The sequence below is a fragment of the Hipposideros armiger genome, unplaced genomic scaffold (genome assembly GCF_001890085.2).
Source record: "Hipposideros armiger isolate ML-2016 unplaced genomic scaffold, ASM189008v1 scaffold_18, whole genome shotgun sequence".
Classification (NCBI taxonomy): domain Eukaryota; kingdom Metazoa; phylum Chordata; class Mammalia; order Chiroptera; family Hipposideridae; genus Hipposideros; species Hipposideros armiger.
This window is the reverse complement of record NW_017731368.1, coordinates 606,894-625,784: the sequence shown is the minus strand read 5'-3', so window position 1 is coordinate 625,784 and position 18,891 is coordinate 606,894. Positions and strand designations below refer to the sequence as shown.

Below are 18,891 nucleotides of genomic sequence, written 5' to 3'. Positions count from 1 at the left end.
TCACGTTCTGCGAGGAGGAGGGGTAGACTCGGGAGAAGAAAGCCCCTGAAATGTCAGCGGCAGATGAAGGGCGCTGGAAAATTTAATCTCCCAACTTTCCCAACTAATGTGACATTTGGATTCCGTTCTGATAAGCTATCAGCTGGCGAACTTTTTTCCTTCCTTCTCTTTCCCCCACCCCCACCTTCTGGCTGGTAATTTAAAAGTAAATGGTCTAGAAAGATCTCTAACTGTACCTCTGGCAAAGATTAAAAAAACAAAACAACACAACAAGCAGGGGTGTCGGCAAATGTGTATGTGCAGAATTTATACCAGGGCCGGGCCGGGCCGAGTTTTTGGATTACCTGACCCCAGCCCAGCCCCACCAAGGGTAATCTTTCCCCTTGGGCTGCCCTAGACCCCCAGCAGCTATCCAAGGGGCTGAGGGTCCTGGATCTATTGGGGGCCGCTGGGAGCTGGGAGTTCACAGCCCTGGCAGGGGGCTGGGCCCCGCACTGGCCAAGGAGCCCCTCAGTGCCACCCTCACGCCCAGGGCTTTGTACGGTGGGCAATCGCAGTCTCCTGGTTTATATTTAATGCACTGATTGCTAAAATTACAGCCCGCTGCCGAGGGGGGTAAGGAATTAGATTCAGGGTCTAATTAAAGGTTCGCTCTTCATTTGAATTTCAGATTCCAGCTTTAATTTTAGCAACTTCTCTGGGAGCCACGGAGGCTCAGCCAAGGGGAAAGCACACCTGCTGTAGCCCACCCAGCCCTCCTTCTCAGGCCCCCTGCCCGCCTGCCCTCCCGGAGGTTCCCTCCAGGCCAGCCTGGCACCGCGGACCCTCTGCAGGGATCCCTTCCAGCCTGCCCACCTGCTGGTGTCATTGGGCACGCCGGCTCCTCCTCTCAGGAACCCCCCCCCCCCAGGCCAATAAGGAAAGGAAGACTGGATTTTGGGTCTCTTGCAACAGCCAGCACAGGTGGGAACCCAGAGACTGAGCTATTGTGACACCTCTGTTTTCAGAGAAGACAATTGGGTTCAACTATTGCCTCAAAGGCAGGCAGATTGACTTGGGCCTTGACAAGCTCTCCAAACACTGTCCACTCCACGGGCTCTGCCCCTCGACACCCTGGTCTCCTCTGTAGGCCCCATCCCACCCAAATGGTCTCCGTCACCAAAAGAACAGGCAGGCACGGGACCTGGGCTTTCTCTGCAGCTGGGACGAGACTGACTGAGCACAGGGCCAAGCACTGACTGTGGGGCCAGGCTGTGGGGTGCTCAGCCCACTGAGCTGCTGTTCCCCTCCCCATAGGGGAGGGTGCCTGCGCTGATCTGAAAAACACATGGATGGCATTGCATCCTGTATCCTGGCCTGCCTGCCACTTCCAGAAAGCCCTCTCCAACTGCTCCCTCTGTTCCCTGCTCTCCTAGGACTCAGCACCCCTCTTGACGCTGGCACCTGAGCTGACCTATGGGAGGAGGTCCGAGCGCCTCACTGCCCTGCCCACGGCCGGGTCTGGGCCTGCCCCACACTGTGCAGTGAAGCTGTGCCCCTTGGTGCCACAGAGACACAGCCTTGGAGGTGTCTGGGCCTCTAGGGGTTTGTGGGGGATGTAGGGTGGGGTTCTGTGCCAACACAACCCTGCGGGCTCGAGCTCAGGATCCCAAAGGGCACTAAGTCCCAACACTCATTTTCCAGCTGAGGCCATGAGCTCAGAGAAAGCACGTGGCTCTGGCAGCGGCCCCTCCCCCCAGCGTAGGTAGGGGCACTTACCAGCTCAGCGTCAGCCTTGGCATCATAGTACACGATGTCTTCCTCCTGGTTGGGGAGAGAGGCCTCAACACCACAGCTCAAGGTCTCCTGAGGTGCAGCCAGAACCCCCAGCCCCAAGGCCTGGAATGGCCCCCTCAGATTCCTCCATTCAGAGCTGCCGTCCAGGGAGGCAGGACGAGTCAGGGTGGGAATGTCCCTGAAGACCAGACCAGGGCTGGTCCTCAGGGGCCCTCACTGACTCCAGGACCAGGGTCTCTGCACTGCAGCCATGCGGAGACGTAGGGTCAGAGCCAGCCTATCTGCTGAGATTCTGGCTGAGGCAGAACCAGGGGGAGTGAGGAAGATGGAAAAACAGAGCCGAGTCTGGGCAAGAGTGAAATAATGACTTGACACCGCATCTTCCAATTTCTTCTATTAAAAAGCCTGCTCATTACGGGCATGTACTTATTAATTATCTGTGATTTGTTGTGAAATGCAAGGGGTTTACACAACAGGACTGGGAGAAAACAAAGCCCAGCCTGGAGCCTGCCTCCCAGCCCTCACTGCCTGTGCTCACCCCACCCGCCCTGGCCTCACCCGCCTGCCCGCCGCCTAGGTTCTTGGCCATCTGTGTGTCATAAGCACTGGCCACCTGGGGGACCCGTAACACAAATGAGCTAATTTCATGTTTAATGATCTTTAATCAGAACTGAGCATGGCTGACAGAAGCTGCCAGAAGGTGAATCTGGTGCCATCAAGTGCCACCCACTCAGGAGGGGCCACCCCACTCCGGCCCCGATGGGCCCCAGGGCCAGGACATGGGATGCCACTGTCGGGGTCGCCCTCCCCTGGTGCTCCTCAGCCCTGTTTTGTACAGCAAAACCTGCAGCATGGCTCTGGCAGTCCCTCGCTCACTGGGAGCCTGTTTCTTTGTGGTCTGCAAATGGGGGTGATGACCAAGTGTGCTCCCAAGGGTCTGGCTGTAGAACAGCATGCACAGAGCCAGCACTTACTCCATGGTGAGCAGAAGTCATCTTGGCCGCCCCATGCCTGGGCCTGGCTGGGCTCCATTTGCTGTGTGACCTCAGAGCTGTACTGTTCTCTCTGAGCTCAGGGTCCTCATGCTTCAGGGAGGAGCTTGGCCCTGGCGACTGCCCAGGTGCTGGGTCTGAGGCCATGGTTTGAGGTGATCAAACTAAGGCTTGTTGTGGGGAATGGTCGTGGGTTGTTTCCCACCAATGGTCTGGGGGGTACAGGCTGCTGGCGGGACCCACAGGCATAATGCAAGCATTCTGGAACATTGACTACATGCCTGGCACCATCTTGGGCAAGGCCACAACCTCCTGATGAGACCAAAGGCCACCTGATAGTTTTAGTCATCTGAGGCATCCGCTGTATCTAGTGGTTGGCACACGTTAAATTCCAGGTTCTCCCAACAGCCCTGTGACCCCGCCATATAGATGAGGACACTATGACAGGGATAAGAGAGCCTTGGAAACTTGGCTCAGCCCGCTTTCCCGACCCATCTCCAACCCCTCCACACCTGCCCACCCACCAGCCCAGGAAGGCTGGAGCCCAGTGGGCCGGGTGGGGGTGGGGCCACGGCCCAGGCTCCAGGGTGCTCGGCCTTTCCCCTGCGCCGGCTCCGACCGAAGCGCGTAATGAAAGCTGACATTACATCAAACACAATAAGGAGTTTCGGTTGATGAAGATCATTCCTGAACATACAAACCCATTAAACCGAGGGGAAAAAATATCAATTCAACACAGTCGCTGGAGAAAAGAAAATGTGATTTGTTATCTAAAAGGGGGTTATAAACACGGCTCTCAGTGAGAACAGGCAGCGTGGTGGGAGGACTGCAGATTAGCACGGGGGCTTCACTGTCCAACTTTTTAGGCAAATCTTCCGCAAGGACAGGGAAGGGCATGGCTGGGGGTCGGAGCCCTGGGCTCCCTCATAGGTCATGTGGGTCCTGCATGCACCTCCGTCCCTGGGACACCCAGGCCTTCACTTAGCCACGCCTCCAGCTGCTCCAATGGCTCCCTTTCTCTCCTTGTCCTATTTCATGGTTTTAGCAGAGGATCAGGTGTTGGTGGCATCAGGAATACGGGGGAACGTGTCCTTCAGGAGGACTCCAGCCTCCTGGACACCACGGGTGAGGCTCAGGAGTGTGTATGCAGTCCTTGTCCCTAGGGGCTGGGGTGCATGTGGGCAGGATTCCTCCCTGCCTCTCCCACTTTGGAGGGCCAGCCAGCCCTTTCTTGGTCAAGAGTAGCATTAGCGTGCAGTGGTGACGGGCAAGGTCACGTGTGTGAAAACACATAGCAAGCCCAGCTGTGATGGCTTTGCTTGATGTGATGTGGAGCTGGGGGCGTGGCAGGATGGAGATATCGGGGTCGGGGTGGGAGAGTCCCTGGAAAGGCCTCTGGGTCTGCTTTGGCCTGCCCAGTGCCCAGTGTCCCCGTTAGCGCCTACCTCTGGGTTAGACAAGGAGGCAGCACCACTGAGCAATGACACACAGGGGACTTGGCAAAGGGTCCTGGCCTCAGCCCTGACCTGAATACTTGAGCTCTGGAATCCTGAGCAGTGAGTGCAGACCCCAGCGGCCCCATGAGGACCCCCAGGGGTCGCCCTATCTCACCGATGAGGCAAGGGTGCCTGTTAAATCCTGCAGCCTCAGGGAGACTTTACCTCAGGGTCAGGACTTCCAACTTATAAAATCATGGTGCTGCCTCCTCTGAGGGTGCTAAGAGGACAGGGAGCTGGATGTCCCCAGGAGGGAGGGTCAACCCTACGCACGGGCCGGGACCCTCATGTTTTCAACTCCACAGCCCTGGGAGGGGCCTGAACATGGGAAAGACCCTGGCTGGGGAGAAACAGACATCATTAAGGTCCAGGGTCCATACCCCTGACACCCCCCTGTGTTACTTGGTATTCTTGGGGCCATTTTCCTCAAACTGGGAAGGGGTGGGAGAATCACCCCTTGTAATTCACACATCTACCCCCTGCCATGTGGCTTTCTGTACAGAGATGACATATGAGGGGTGGGACTGGGGGGCCCTCATGGCCCCTGTATAGATGACACATACACTCCTTAGCTGGAGTAAAGCCCAAGAGAGGGCATTAGGGGTCTTGGCGGGTGGGGAACAGGGTGAGGACACGAGCATGGGGTGAGCATGGGGAATAGCAGTTTGGCACCGTGGAAGGCGGCTGCAGTGGCCTGGCCAGACCTGACTGTCGCCTGCCCACCAGGCCTCTGTGTAGGGCCCAGGCCAGCTACCCGGCTACACCAGTGAGGACGCTTGGCCTTCCTGCCCTGGCTCACTGCCAGCTTAGCTCAGCCAAGAGGACTGTTTTCTGAGAGAGCCGTCTGTCGCCGGCTTGGCAGAGAGGCAGGCAGCAGGCCCGATGGCTGGGGCAGACCTCAGGCCAGGGAGGCCACCTGTTCTGTCCAGCCGGCTCCTCTGGCCTGGCCTAGCCCAGCCTTCATAGCCCTCCCTTGAGATTCCTGGGCGGAGCTACTTCTCCTATCAGACTCCTCAGGGTAGGGCTGTGTCTCCCCCATCAGACCCCCTGGGGTAGGACTGCTTCCCGCGGGTTAGATTTCCAGGGCAGGGCTTTGTCTCCTGCAGGTCCTGGTGTTGGCACTGAGGCCCTGGGGATAAGGACCTCTCTTGCCTCCCCCACCCATGCCCTGGCTCTGTTCCTCCCTGGTGGTGGTTTAGATGGCAGATAATGCTGGCACAGTGAGGTGCTGGCGCCAGGTACAGTGTCCGGCAGGTGGGCTCTCTTCATCTACCCTAAGTGTTATGGGCACCAGAGCACTTGCTGCCTGTCTGGAGGGGCCATGGGAGGGGATGCCTGTTAGCAAGGGCCATGGTTTCTCTGGTGTCCAAGGGCTGTCGCTACAGGTGTGTGAGGTCATGACCTGGGACTAGGGAGGAGAGCAGCAGGGCTTCACAACCAGACATGGCCCGCTTGCTCTCTTGACCCAGCTTTGACGCTGCCTACTCCAGGATCCAAGTCCTCAGGCTGGTGTCAATGGGCATGTGCGTGCGTGCGTGTGTGTGTGTGTGTGTGTGTACCATCGTCTGTTTCTCAGAGGTATGCATGCAGACCTACTGTGTGCTGTTGACAGGGAGGGCCACACCTTACTGATCATGCATTTGATTCCAGTCTGGCCCCATGGTGCCATCCTCCCTATCACAGAGGTAAGAAGACCGAGGCCTAGCTGCTCCTGGTCACTTCATCTACCAGGCACCTGGCTGAGCACATAGCCAAGTGGCGGGCAGCACTGAGTCAGGCCCAATTGCTTCCGTCCTAGAGGAGCTGCAAGTAGGACAGACAGACCAGCTCACTGGGATGCTTGCCTGGGGCATCCAGCACTGGGAACCATCTGTGATACAGGCACCAAAGATGGATGCTGTGGGCAGTGGGGGCCAATCCGAGGGCTGGCGCCAGAAAGAGGAGCCCTAGGGGGTTAACTGGAGAGGGAGCGGCGTTACCTTTCTAAAGGAGGAAGGTCACGGCATTCCTGGGGGCTTGTGTACAGGGCCTGAGTTTGACACTGGAGTTATGGCACAGGCCGGGTACCCCTCCTGAGTGCCAGGGAGGAACATTGCTCCTTATCTGCCATCTCTTGAAGGTTGTTGGGAAGGACATGGTTTCAAGAGTGAGTGGTGTGGCTGCACGGGACAAAAATACCATCCCTTCCCCAGCCTCAAGTTGCCCTCCTACCCGCCAGCATAGATAGTCCCCACCTGCAGTCACCGCCAGCTCTCCCTGGCAGCCTAGGCAGGGCTGGAGATGGGTCGGCTAATGGGCTCACCATTAGCATTGATGCCTTTCAGCCTGGCAGCTGGGGCAGCTGCAGGGCTTCTGCGGGGAAGAGCTGGGCCCTGCCTCTGCAGCTGAGAAGGAGGGGGTGTCTACAGCTCCAGCATGCCCAAGAGACCGGTGGGACATACAGGCAGGCTGATGGACTGGGGGACATGGCGAGCATTGGGCAAATAAGGCTGGGTCACACCTGGGGGGCATCGCAGGTCAAGCTTGGGGGAGGGGACCAGCCACAGCCTACTTCTGCCTCATCTCAGGACAGAGCGCCCAGGCTCATGGGCTGGCATGGCCAGAGACGCACCATCACTGACTTGGCACCTATATGGCCTGACGTGCGGACTGACCCTTTTACATATCATGTCTGAGCGACAGGCAGTGTCAACACCTGCCAATCCTTTGCCAAATGGGGAAACTGAACCCCAGAGAGGGCCAAGCCCTTGTTGGATCGCACAGGAACTGTGACCCAGTGTGCACGGAGGGGGTCCTCAAGAAGCACCTGTCTCAGCACCCCTGGCTGCCCCTAGGACCTTGGCCCTCCTTCCTGGCAGACCCCTGTAGAACCCACTATGGCCTGGGATAAGCTGTTCCTGCCTCAGAGAGTAGCTGAAAACCAGAGGTCAGGGGCCCAGCAGGATGACTCTGGGAAATCTTGTGTTTTTTTTACAGTGAGGAAGAGAAAGCCAGACTGTAGGCGGGTCTTCTCATTCTGTATGCCCTGATTCCTTCACTTGCTCTCCTGTGCCTGCTCTGAACACCTGTCCTGGGTGGGGAGGGGAGGCAGTAGGTATGTCAGGAACAAAGGAAGGACCAGAGCAGTTGCCGAGGGTGCTGGCTTCCCGAAGGAGGAGGGGCTGATGGGCTGGGGGGTGGGAACAGCTTCCCTGGGAAGGGACAGTCAAGCGGGGCCTCCAGGAGGAATAGAGAGCATTTGGGTGGAGAGATCAGGAAAGGGCCTGGAGTGAGGTGCTCAGTGTGGCTGGAGCACAGGAGGAGGACGGGAGAAGTGAGGCTGCCAAGAGGCAGAAATGGCCAGATCCTGGGGCCTTGAGTGCAGGCTCAGGGCTGGGCCTTGTGGCGGCCTTGTCCGGGCAGGGTATTTGCAGGCGGAGGTGTGGTCGGAGTGGCCAGTGAGTGCAAGAGGCTGCTGCTATGGGTATTTTTGATCAAAAGGCTGAGGAGGCACGTGGGGCCCACTAATGGGTAGTGATGCTGGAATGGGGAGGGAGAAAAGGGCAGTCCCGAGCCCCTGGGGAGGTGGGGGGTGGTCCAGAGAGTCACTAGCTCATTTATGTGCCCACTAAAAAATCATCTATTACCCCAAATCCTTGTGAGCTCCTTGAGGGTAGCACCTAGCACCCACCAGGCAGCAAAGGAAGAATGCCATGGTGTGGGCAAGGCAGGGCAGAGCTCAAGGTGGTCTGGGGGGATGAGGACTGGGGAGGAGGAACAGGTTTAGGGGGCCTGGGTTATAGGCATGAACCCCCTGGCACCTGACAGCCTGGCCATGAAACTCTGCCACCAACAGGTAACCTCAGGTAAGTGTAGCCACTCTGCCCGATAAGGATCCCACCTGCCTCCAGATGGGCCGGGTCCAGTGCTGGATGAGTCACACTTACCTACTGTACGCCCCACCCCTACCCTCCTTATGGGTCCCAGGGAGGAGCTCTTGGTCCCTGTCCTTGTGTTTAGCACAGAGACCACCAGGAGGTATGGCCCAGAGGCCTGAGCAGCTGTGCAAGTCACAGGGAGCCCTGCCAACTGGTCTGGTCCCTGTGGGTTCCCTCTTCCTTGGCACCAGGGGTTCCCTGAGATGCGACAGAAGGGGTGCAGGTGTATCCAGCCCCAGCCTGAATTTGTGAGGGCCCCCTGGGTTTGAGGCTGGGAGTCAGTGAGGCTTCCTTTCCCCATATTCTGGAGCCTTCTGCCCTCGAGAAGAGTCCCACTACCAGCTTCTCACACCTCCACTCCCTCAGCGCCTGAGCTCTCTCTGAGCTCCACTGGTCGGGGGAGAGCTTTTGTGGTTGTGACAGCCTGGTCCCTGATTCCAGCCTGAGGACCTCCTAGAAGACAGATTGCTGCTCAGGGAAGTCCTGGGAGGGCGGTAGGGTCCCCTTCTCCCAGCGTCTCTTCTAGGTCAGTGTATTGAAGTCGGAAGAGTACTGCAGTCAAGAGGCTTCTTTGCCCTGAGGGCTCTCTGAGGAGTCTGGGCACCTCCTTAACCACCAAGACGACACCCACTTTGGGGAGCATCACTTTAGAGTCACCTGTCATAGACTCCACAGCTCCTCTGGGGTAGAATGACAAGCTTACATCTGCACCCTGTGTCCCAGCACCAAGAGGAGCCTCAAATGTTTATTGAACAAAGGTTCCCAACTCTATCCACGGTGCCCCTCCAGTGGGTCTGTTCGGCCTCCCCACCACCACATTCACATCCACCTTTGCTGAGCGTGGGTAGCTCCTAGGGGCTGGGGAGGGCACTGCAGTTTCTTACCTTGATGTTGTCCTGCCAGCGGTGGGCTTTCTGGAAGTTCTCTGCGGCATCGGCCAATCTCTGAGGGACAGAGCACAGCGAGGTTAGAGGCTGAGGAAGGCCCGTGCGCAGCCCAAAGTCTTCTCCATCCCCAGCACTCCCTGGGGCCAGGCTGGCTCAGGGACTCCCTCCTCCCATCCTGCCAGACCCCCCCACACATTCTCCAGCTTGCTCTGTGGGCCCTTCCCCCACCCACAGCTGGCTTCACACAGGAAAGGTGACGCCTGCAGAAAGTGACCTGAGTGGCATCTCCATGGGACTCCCTGTACTTCAGCCCAGCCACAACTCCTGCCCACAGGATGGTAGGGGCCCCCCAGGACATAGCAGGATCCAGGTCCTGGAGCTGAGCCCCATTGCCACTCTCCATCCCCTACAAACCAGTGTCATGCCAGCGCCAAAACAAAGGCCCTCCCCAGCCAAGGGTGAACTGCCGCAAGTGACAGAGTGCCTTGCTGATGCCCCCACTTGCTCAGGGCCCACAGTCTCCCTCTGCCCACCACCACTGTCCCTGTCTGGCTTCTGAAAGCTCCTTCCCAGTAGGTTCTCCCAGCCTTCTGTCCACACGAGCCTGCTTGTCCTTTGGGGCTGGTTCCTGCAGCTCCTCCATCGAGGCCCCGGTGCCTGTGAGCACAGCTGTGTGTCTGTCCACCCCACACCTCGTTCGCCGGCACACCTGGCACCACACCATGCTGATATGTGGAGATATGGCAGCATCAGCCCTGCCATCTCACAGTCCAGAGGGGGAAACGGACACATTACCAGGCAGAACAACCAGAGTAGGAATAGCTGAGGTGCTTCTAGAAAGCTCAGTGCTGTGGGAACGTGGGACGTCAAGGAAGGCTTCCTGGAGGAGGTGCTGGTGCTCAGCTGCTCTCGGCGTCTGAGCCCTGGCTGACCAGAGGTTCTTATTTTGCACCTCCATAGATCCTGTCCCTCCAAGAAGTCTTAGGGCTCCTGAAGATGGCCCTCTGGGGCCTCCCACAGAGCTGAATACAGTGAAGTCCTGTTAACCATAATGATGACCGTCACCACATACCAGTCACCTACTGTATGCCAAGCCCTCCCCCAGGCGACACATCAAGTGTACCTGTCACCGTTCACAACGTGCCTGACACGTCCTCCTCAGATGAGGATACCCAGGCAGCCTGCCCAAGGTCACAGAGTGGGTCTGGGTTGCATTGGGGCACTGAGCCTGGCCCTCACCACTGCGTTTGCCGTGTCCAGCCTCTGACCAAGATCTGAAGGCACGCACCACAGAGCCCACCATGCCCGGTGAGGGACGGAGTGGCTCTTTCTGGGAAAGGGGCTCTGGTCCCCCACCCCAGCCCTACTCCATTCCATGATGGAGCAGTAGTGGTTTGCCTCCAGGCCTCCAGCCCCAACTCAGAAGGCCTCCTGGTGGTCAGGACACACAGCCCTATCCATCAGTTCAGGCCTGATGTGCACATGGGCCCTAGAGGAGAGGTTCTAATAAAGCCTGGCAGCTGCCCATTAGGGGGAAATGGGGGTCAGGACATGGGACACCAGCTTTTCCTCCCTCCCACCATGGAACAGTGTGTGGGCACAGTGGGACTCCTTGCAGAGGTGTGGCCTCCACTATCTGGGGGCAGGATGCCATCCCTGGCAGTTAGAGGGGCTCTCCAGAGCGATCCCTGCTCCTGCTGGGCCAGGCCGAAAGCACTGAATGCTGGGAGGGCTATGAAGCTGGGAGTCCTGGGGGCAGGGTGGGCAGTCCCTCTTGAAGTAAAACCCTTCATTTCACAGTGCTGAGCCCCTCCTGGCCTCTGCTTCCCTCTCTCGCGACCCCACCTGTCTTAGCTGTAGGTTCTGTCCTCTGCCCACCTGTTACTGCTTGGGTAGGCCCCACCCCCCTTATTCAGCTTCAGGGACCATAGGCCTCTCTACTCCCAGATACCTCCTTTTGTCTTGCCTTCAATCCTTGCCCCTCCTGAGCTCCTGAACACCTTCCTGGGGTGACCCTCAGGCCCACCGGAGCTCACGCCATCCCCACTTGGAATAAGCCCATCCACCTTGGGACTGCGGCCCCCTATATCCCACTGTTGATATCACTCAGGCCACATACTGTTGTCCCCAGCCCAGGCTCTGTCCTCCCTCAGGCTCCTGTGTCCTCTCTTGCCCTTTGTCATGTCTTCCCCTCATGGCACCTGGAGCCTTCAAAATGTGGATCTGATCATGTGGCTGCTCCCTGACCCTAAACCCTCAACAGCTCCCCATGACTCTGCATATAAAAGGCAAAGCTTGTGGCGGCAGGTTAGCTCAGTTGGTTAGAGCGCAGTGCTCATAACACCAAGGTTGCAGGCTCAATCCCCGCATGGGCCACTGAGCTGCGCCCTCCACAACTAGATTGAAACAACTACTTAACTTGGAGCTGATGGGTCCTGGGAAAACACGCTGTTCCGCAATAAAAAGAAAAAAAAAGAAAAAAAAAAGGCAAAGCTTTCTTGAGGCCTTAGGGGCCCACCTGTGCCCAACTCCTGCCCCTCCCTTTCCATCCTGAGGCCTCCCTTCTGCCTAAACCACAAACATCCAGGATGGGTGAGGCCCCTGATTTACAAGTCTGCAGTACCCTTCTGCAGAGGACGTTACTGTGTGACACTTATGGTTCACAACCCTTGTCACTACTGTTAACTGAGCACCTATTTCACAAGCTCAGTACCTGGCCTGGATGAGAGGGGGTGAAGCCTATGGAGCAGTCCTGGGGTTGCGCCTCGAACAGGGAGCCTTGGGCAATCACTGCATGCCCCCTTTCCCTATCCTCTCAGGATTCACCTCTGACCCTGGGATTCACATGCCCCAAGAACACAGGGGCTGCAGCCCCTCCAGCTCCCTAGCCTAGCAGCCAAGGGGAGGGAGCCCCAGGGAGGGAGGCCCCAGCCCCCAGCCTCCTTGAACTCATTGCGTCCCACGGGCTCAAAGGCCCGGGTCAGCCCGCTGACTCGTGAATAACGGAGTTGCAATAGCCACAGCGAAAGGATTACTTTTAATCCTCAGTAACGATCAAGCCATTATTATTTTTTCGGTGTTACAGATCAATCAGTCCATCCCCGGGCGCTGGACGTGTGGAAACTACTAAGTACATAGGCCTGGTGGTGTGGAGGAAGGGCTGGGCAGCTGAATGGCTTGGGGGTGGGGTGGGCAGGCTGTGGCTGCCTGTGTGTCAGGCATGAGGATGAGAGGGTGGGAGGACTAGGACCACCCACCAGCACGCCTGAGGGGCCCCAGATGGGGATCAGAACCTGGACCCTGAAGCCTTGGAGCCCTGGCCTGGGTTCGGATCCTGACAGCCTTGAGCTAGTGTCTTCCCGCCCCCACCCCGCCCTCAATTTCCTGCGCAGAAATTGGAGATAGTAACTGTGCCCACTCAGGGAGGGCAGGTTCTCGGCAGCCCCCCTGCTCCAACCTCCAGAAGCTACTCACAGCAGGTGGTCCCCTGGGTTTCTCTGGATGGCTCTAAGCACGCGAGGCTCTTGCCCACCTCTGTGTCTTCCTCTGTTATCCACTCTTTCTGCCTGGAACGTGCTCCCTACCAGCTCAGTCAGCCCTGTCAGACTCGGTCACCTCCTCTGGAAGCCTCCTTTTGTCCTTGACCAGTCCATGGGCTCCCCTCCCAGCTGGCAGCACTCAGGGTCTTTCTTGGNGACCTATCATCCCAGCGCCCGCCTGTCGACAGATGCTACCCAAAGCCACGCCCGCCACCACCCTCCCCTCTTCGGCTATGGCCAGGGCCTGTGAAATAATTAGCAATTCTGCTCAACAAAATGCTGGCCCGATGGGATAATAAACTGCAACATCTGTCAGAAAAGTGAGCTCCTATGGAATTGCCAAGAGAAACATTTTTCTCCTCATTCAATTCACATTTAAATCGAAAACAACCCCTCCAAGTCAGCGCCAGGCTGGCGGCGCCGGGCTCCGGGAGCCCACAAGCTGTTCCTGGGCCTGCAAAGAGGCTCGGCCGAGTGGCGATCACTCACTCAAATTAACAGATCATTTTAGTTAGAAATGAAGAGAATTTGTAAGTGACGGATGGCTCAAAAGCCATTGAGGAGGAGGGGAAGCCAGCCATCAGCTCTGCTGCCGTGCTGGTGGGAAGCCCTGTGTCCCCTCAGCAGAAAGGCCTCCTGGAGAGCTTCCCATCTTCACAACCACCAGTGTCAGGCAGGCCAGGAATCACGGTGCCATTCTGTGGTGGTAAACTGGGGCTCAATGAAATGCCTGAGGTCCCCAGTTGCTCCTGTCTGCCTGAGAAAGACCCAGGCCCACTCTGAGGGAGCCCATCTAGGTCTGGCTTTGCCCCCAAAGCTGTCCCGGGCCTGCAATTCCACCTCTGGGCTGCAGGAGGTGCTGTGCAGAGAGGCCTGAGTCCCATATAGTCCAGGGTTGGGTCTGGCTACCCACAGTCCTTGCTTTACCCAATACAACTACACTCTTGAAACAGGATTCCTGGAGACTTGAGTTTCAGGCCTAGGGCCTCAGCCTCACTGTCTATACAACAGAGGATGGAGACCTGGACCACTTAGGGCCTTCCCAGCAATAAGGGCCTCTGAAGACCAGGTACCAAATACTGGTGAGTGAAAAAAAAAGTGCTGATCAAGAAGGCCCAGTCCCGGCCAGACCCGTCCTCAGGGTTTCCACAGTGCCCACATGTCTTCCATCACAGCTTCCTCAGGCTCCTTCAGCGCCCATGTGCCCTCGTCAAGAACTTCACTGTTGTCCTGTAGTCTCCCAGCAGATCGCGCGCTCTGAGGCAGGGACAGTGCTGTTTTTTTCCATCCCAGTGGCCCTAGTGTCAAGTTCTTGGTAACTATTTGGTAAATAAACAAATGAATAAATGAATATCTGGCTGCACAAACACTCAAATGCATGAGACGGTGCTCGATAAATGTCTGATTATCAAGGGACACTCTCACACCTCCTTGCTTTTGCACATAACACTCCCTCTGCCTGAAGTGCTGTTCTACCTTCCTCTCCTCCTGGGCAACTGTTTCATGCCTCCTGGTGCCCAGCTCAGTCTCACTCTGCGTTGGGCCTTTTGCAGCTTAGCTTCTCACAGCTGTGCTTACCATGGGGCAGGCACCAGGCTGGTCTACAAGGCTGGCCACCCTGGGCCAGGCTCCCTTGAACCCTCCTGTGTCCCCACTTCAGGCCTGGGCGGGGTCTGTGGGGGATGAGGGCATGGTCTCTCACTGACAGCTGCCCGGTTGGGAACGCCTGGAGCTGCTGAAACAAACCCAGCAATGCCCCTGGAGGGTAGAGGGGGTTATAGAGGGGTAAGGAGAGAAGAGACAGGGCCAGCAGGATCAGGTAGGAAAGAGAGAGTCCTGGAAGGCAGGGGGAGGTGAGACGGAGCCGGGAGTGTTGGGGCTGGTGACAGAGGCCCCTGAGGCCTTTATTCCTTCTGCAGACCATGTTTGTGCGTGAAGACTAGGGAAAGGTTTCTGTTCCCCAAACTGTTACGATGGTGAGCTGGAGGTTCCACTGTGGGGAAACCCTTGATATGCCTGCTGATTCAGTGTTCCCCACTGTGGCCCTCAGGTAGTCCTGGAGAGCAGGCAGGAATGGGGCACTCTGAAAACCCCAGCCCTCTGTCTTGGACCCCATGGGCTCTGCAGAGGAGAGGGGGGGGGAGACTACCGCATAAGCTGTAGGGCTACACCAGACTTAGATGGGATCTGGGGAGACTTAGGTCCCAGGTACAGCTGTTGAGTGGCGTTGGGCAAGTCCCTATTCCTTTCTGCACCTGAATTCTGCCTGCAAAATAGATTCATTTTGACCTGCCCACCTGTTGGTGCAGTGGTGCGGAGAATGGAGAGAGGGCTGAGACAGCTGTGCTAGGGCCACACACAAGGAGACAAAGGGTTTCTGGGCAGGAATGAGCATGTGCATGTGTGTCCACCTGGTACACACAAATGTACACACGTGGGCATGTCTGGGTCGTGTGCATATATTACCTGCATGTATGTATGCACATCTATCTGCAGGCACTCACGTGGGGGCATGGGCCCTGGGTGTGCTCGCGTGGTTGTAGACTGGTGGCACGTGAGCACATGGGTTTTAAACACAGGCATGTTTGTGGGTGCCTAAAGCATGCTCACATGAGTGCCGGTAAGTGAGACTGGCCGTGTTGGTGCAGCAGGAACCTTGAGGTGGGAGCGCTCTCCCTTCCCTTCCCACCCCCAGCTCTTCCCACTCTTCCAGCACAGCGCACATGTTTCACATACACCCATGTATGCAGGCTCTGCCGTGGACAGCACAGGCCAGCCCTTAGCCCTACATACGGGCAAGCATATCCGTCAAAAGCCATCCTGACATGCATATGGGGCATGTTCCAGCCACACAGACAACCCTCCATGAGCAGACACACCCTTCACTTGTTTTTTGGCCTTAGGCAGGCCCCACCACCATTGCTATGAACCCTAAAGGGCCTGTGAAGTTCTCTTTTGCTGACACCAACAGCTGCTCAGGGTAGCCTGGGGCTGGGCAACCCAGGAAGATCCAGGACTGCCTGCTGTGCCCACCCTGTACCTCTTACCACCTGCTCATCAGGCCCTGCTGGGCACGGGCAGGTGTCTGCAGGGTTTGGGGGAGGCTCCTGTCTACTTATCCTCTAGCAAGGGCAGGGCTGGGCAATGGGGAGGGGAGGCTCCACAGATCCTCAGGAAGCCGTGTCCCACCCAGGTGGGGAGATGGGCTCAATCCTGAGCTGGGAGGAAGGGCTGTCTCCTCCTACTCACTGCCGTCACCCCTGCTTGGGCTCCGGGTTTGCACTTGTGGATGTTGGGGGTGCTGACACCCTTCCTTGCCTCTCTGACACCCCTCTGATACCCCATTACACATTACTTGTCTATGCTTTGCCTCCCATCTGGTCCACAATGTCCCAGAGGGCATGACTACGTCTGTCTGTGTCACTATGGCGTCCCCAGCAACCATACAGAGCCTGGCATACAGTAGACACTTGGTGTGTACTAGGGGAATGAATGGATGTGTGGAGCCTGGCATGGTGGGTTCAGGGTGCACTGAGATGTGCTTCGGTGGGAGGAGGAGCCATTCCTCACCCCCTCATCACTGCCCATACCAGCTTTGGAAATTAATGGGCCCCGTGGANGAGGGACTCTGAACCAGGGTAGAGGCCTGGGCTTCGGCTGTTTGATCCCAGGTGTGTGGTTTAACGTCTCTGAGCCTCTTTTACTCATCACATCCTAGAGAGTCAGGGCTGCCTATGAGGGTGATGCTGCTACGAAGTTGCTGATGGTGGCTTGCCTGGCCTGTGACGTCCCCATCATGGCCAAGGCGTTGGAGGGAACTGTGGTGGGATTGCTGAGCACGGCTGCTCATGGCCAAGTCCGTCACAATAACGGGCATTTCAGAGGCAATTATCAGAGTTTCACTTAATAAATTTCCCTTAGCTCCGGAAACTGTTTTTACAAAAAAGGACAAGAAAGAGGAGGACTGGCAGTGTGCTGGGCTGGGGACAAAGCTCTATTGGGGAGCAGGCCCCTTCACAGACACCTTCAAATTTCACTAAGTTAAATGTCCTTCAATCGCCCTGAAGCTGAGATAGACGATGAACTGAGATAAGGGACTTGGGCCATGGTGGGTGCCCCTCAGAGGCCAACACCTAGAGGGCAGGGCCCCACTGCACACTGGAGGAGGGGGGTTGGGCATGGGGGTGCTGGAGACCTCAGGCTTCTCCATCCTTTTTGAGTGCCTGCGCCTCCTCCCAGGCTGGGGTGCCCTCATTTCTCCTTGGCCTCTTCCCCTCACGCCCCTCACCGGGGAGCCCCTCCCTCGGTGCTGGCCCAGCCCAAAAAGGTCTGGGAGCAACTGCTATCAAATAGGATTTGTTCTGTGCAGCCCAGAGGGAAGACTACGATTTTTTGGGTCTTAGTTATAGTGACTCCCTCTTCCAAGAGGATAGGAGAGGTTTGGGATAAAAGGCCCTGAACCCAAGGGGCACAGGACATTGAGACCTGGGCCACTGGGGGCTGAGCCTGGTAGAAGCTATGATGGGGGGCTCTGAGGTGATGGCTGGGGGCAGCAAAGTCCCAGCACCCAGCAGATGCCCCAAGAACACTGCAGGAGGGTTGCAAGGAAGGTGGTGATGACAGAATGACACCAGACACTGCCCCTGGCACCTACCTTGGCAGAGGCTTCGCTGACTGGTGCAGTTAATCCAACCACAGGTGGAAGACTGCCTCTTCCTCACCCTCCCCACCCCACCCCTAGCAAGACCCCTGAGAGGTGGGTTCTTCTTTTACAGGTGAGGGGACTGAGGCTCAGAGCATTAGTGCCACTGCCCCAGGCCCCTAGTGAGGACATGGTGGAAGGGACATCAAACCCAGGTAAACCAGTGAACATTCCAGGGCAGGACCAGGTCTGGTCAGGTGTGGCCTGGCTGCTCGGGCTTAGGTGTCCCTCACCTGCCTCCCGGAGTGGTTCCTTTGCCTTCCCTCCAGGAGAGGGGACCAGTAACCAGCCTCCCAGGTGCTGCTCTAAACCTACCCCCCAACCTTGCTGTCACTGAGCCCAGACCCGGGGAGCAGGTAAGCACCAGGATGCCCAGCAGTCCCTGCCCTACCCAGCAGTGCCACCCTCACCACCCTGTTTCCCTCCCTGCCTTTGCACCCTGTATTAGCTCTGTATTGTGCACTGATAGATACTAAATACAGATTTCCAATTTTCAGAGCTGTTACGGTCTAATGAGTAAATAATATACATATTTAAAACTGTCTAAAAACATATCTGCATAATTAAAATATCTGCATAATAATGAAGCAAGATGCAGCTTAACAAGGAAGGAGCTGGAGCCCTAGGGCTGACAACAGGGGCAGCTTACAGGTGGGGTGGGGTTCCTGGCCATGCAGTCTCTCCTTCCTGCTACCTTTGCCTGAGTGGGCATTTGTGTGTCTGTCCACTGCCTGCTCCAAGTAGGTACACCCACAGTCAGGGGCCAGGAGAATCTCAATTTGGCCCTGTCCTTGCACAACTGTGGCCTGAGGGAGGTGTATGGGGACAGTGCCTGCTACATGAGCGATGGATGCCTCTACGATCCTTTGATTGCCACCATCCATGGCACATGATATGCTCAGAGGTTTAAGGGGACAACCTTACTCACCATGACCTTCTGAGGGTACATCCTGTCTTAATCCCCTATTTTGCTGGGTTCTGAGGGGTGAAGAGGAGTGCACCAGCATGGGCAGAGCGGGCCGGCCAGGACCCAAGCCAGGTGATGGACATGCCGGTGGCTTTGCCTTCCTGTCAAGTGCACTTCCTGGGCAGGACTGGCACCTAGCCTCGCCCTCCCGCCCTCTCCAGCCTTGCCTTCCAAGACCCCTTCTTTCACCCCTTCCTGTATCCATCCACACTGGACATACTTGGCTCCTATCCCAGGACACGTCAGACCCACCCTTTCTGTATTAACTGTGCTTCCAGCTTAAAGATAAAACCACCACTGGAACAATGAAAAACAAATAAATAAACACCCAGACCCCAGACCAAAATTCCAGCAAGCAAACCCCAGGGAAATAACAGGCACTCCTAGCCGAGCAGGGTGCCCGAGAAGGGGGAACGCCATCATGCGGAGCCCACACTGTTGATGGCAGTGACAGGCGCCCTGACCTACTCCCTCACCAGCCTCATGTGTCCCTCACGAGTTGATAAAAAAATTAGTAAAATGGATTTTTTCTTTTTTAAAAAAGGTCAGAATACATGTAACAGGGAAAAACTCATTCGCGTTGTGGTTCCCCCTCTGGAGAGGGGGCACCACCTG

General features: G+C 57.0%; 1 protein-coding gene across 4 annotated transcripts in view; it reads right to left on the bottom strand.

The window, feature by feature from the left end:
* The window catches only part of CACNA2D2 (calcium voltage-gated channel auxiliary subunit alpha2delta 2), a 143,663-nt gene that overhangs the window by 22,415 nt on the left and 102,357 nt on the right, over positions 1-18,891 (bottom strand). For all 4 annotated transcript variants that reach the window (XM_019634334.1, XM_019634343.1, XM_019634349.1 and 1 more), the window contains exons 4-5: positions 9,066-9,125; positions 1,759-1,803 (exon numbers count right to left, since the gene is read on the bottom strand). In XM_019634334.1, the coding sequence (XP_019489879.1) occupies positions 1,759-1,803; positions 9,066-9,125 (105 nt within the window). The remainder of the gene's footprint in view (positions 1-1,758; positions 1,804-9,065; positions 9,126-18,891) is intronic.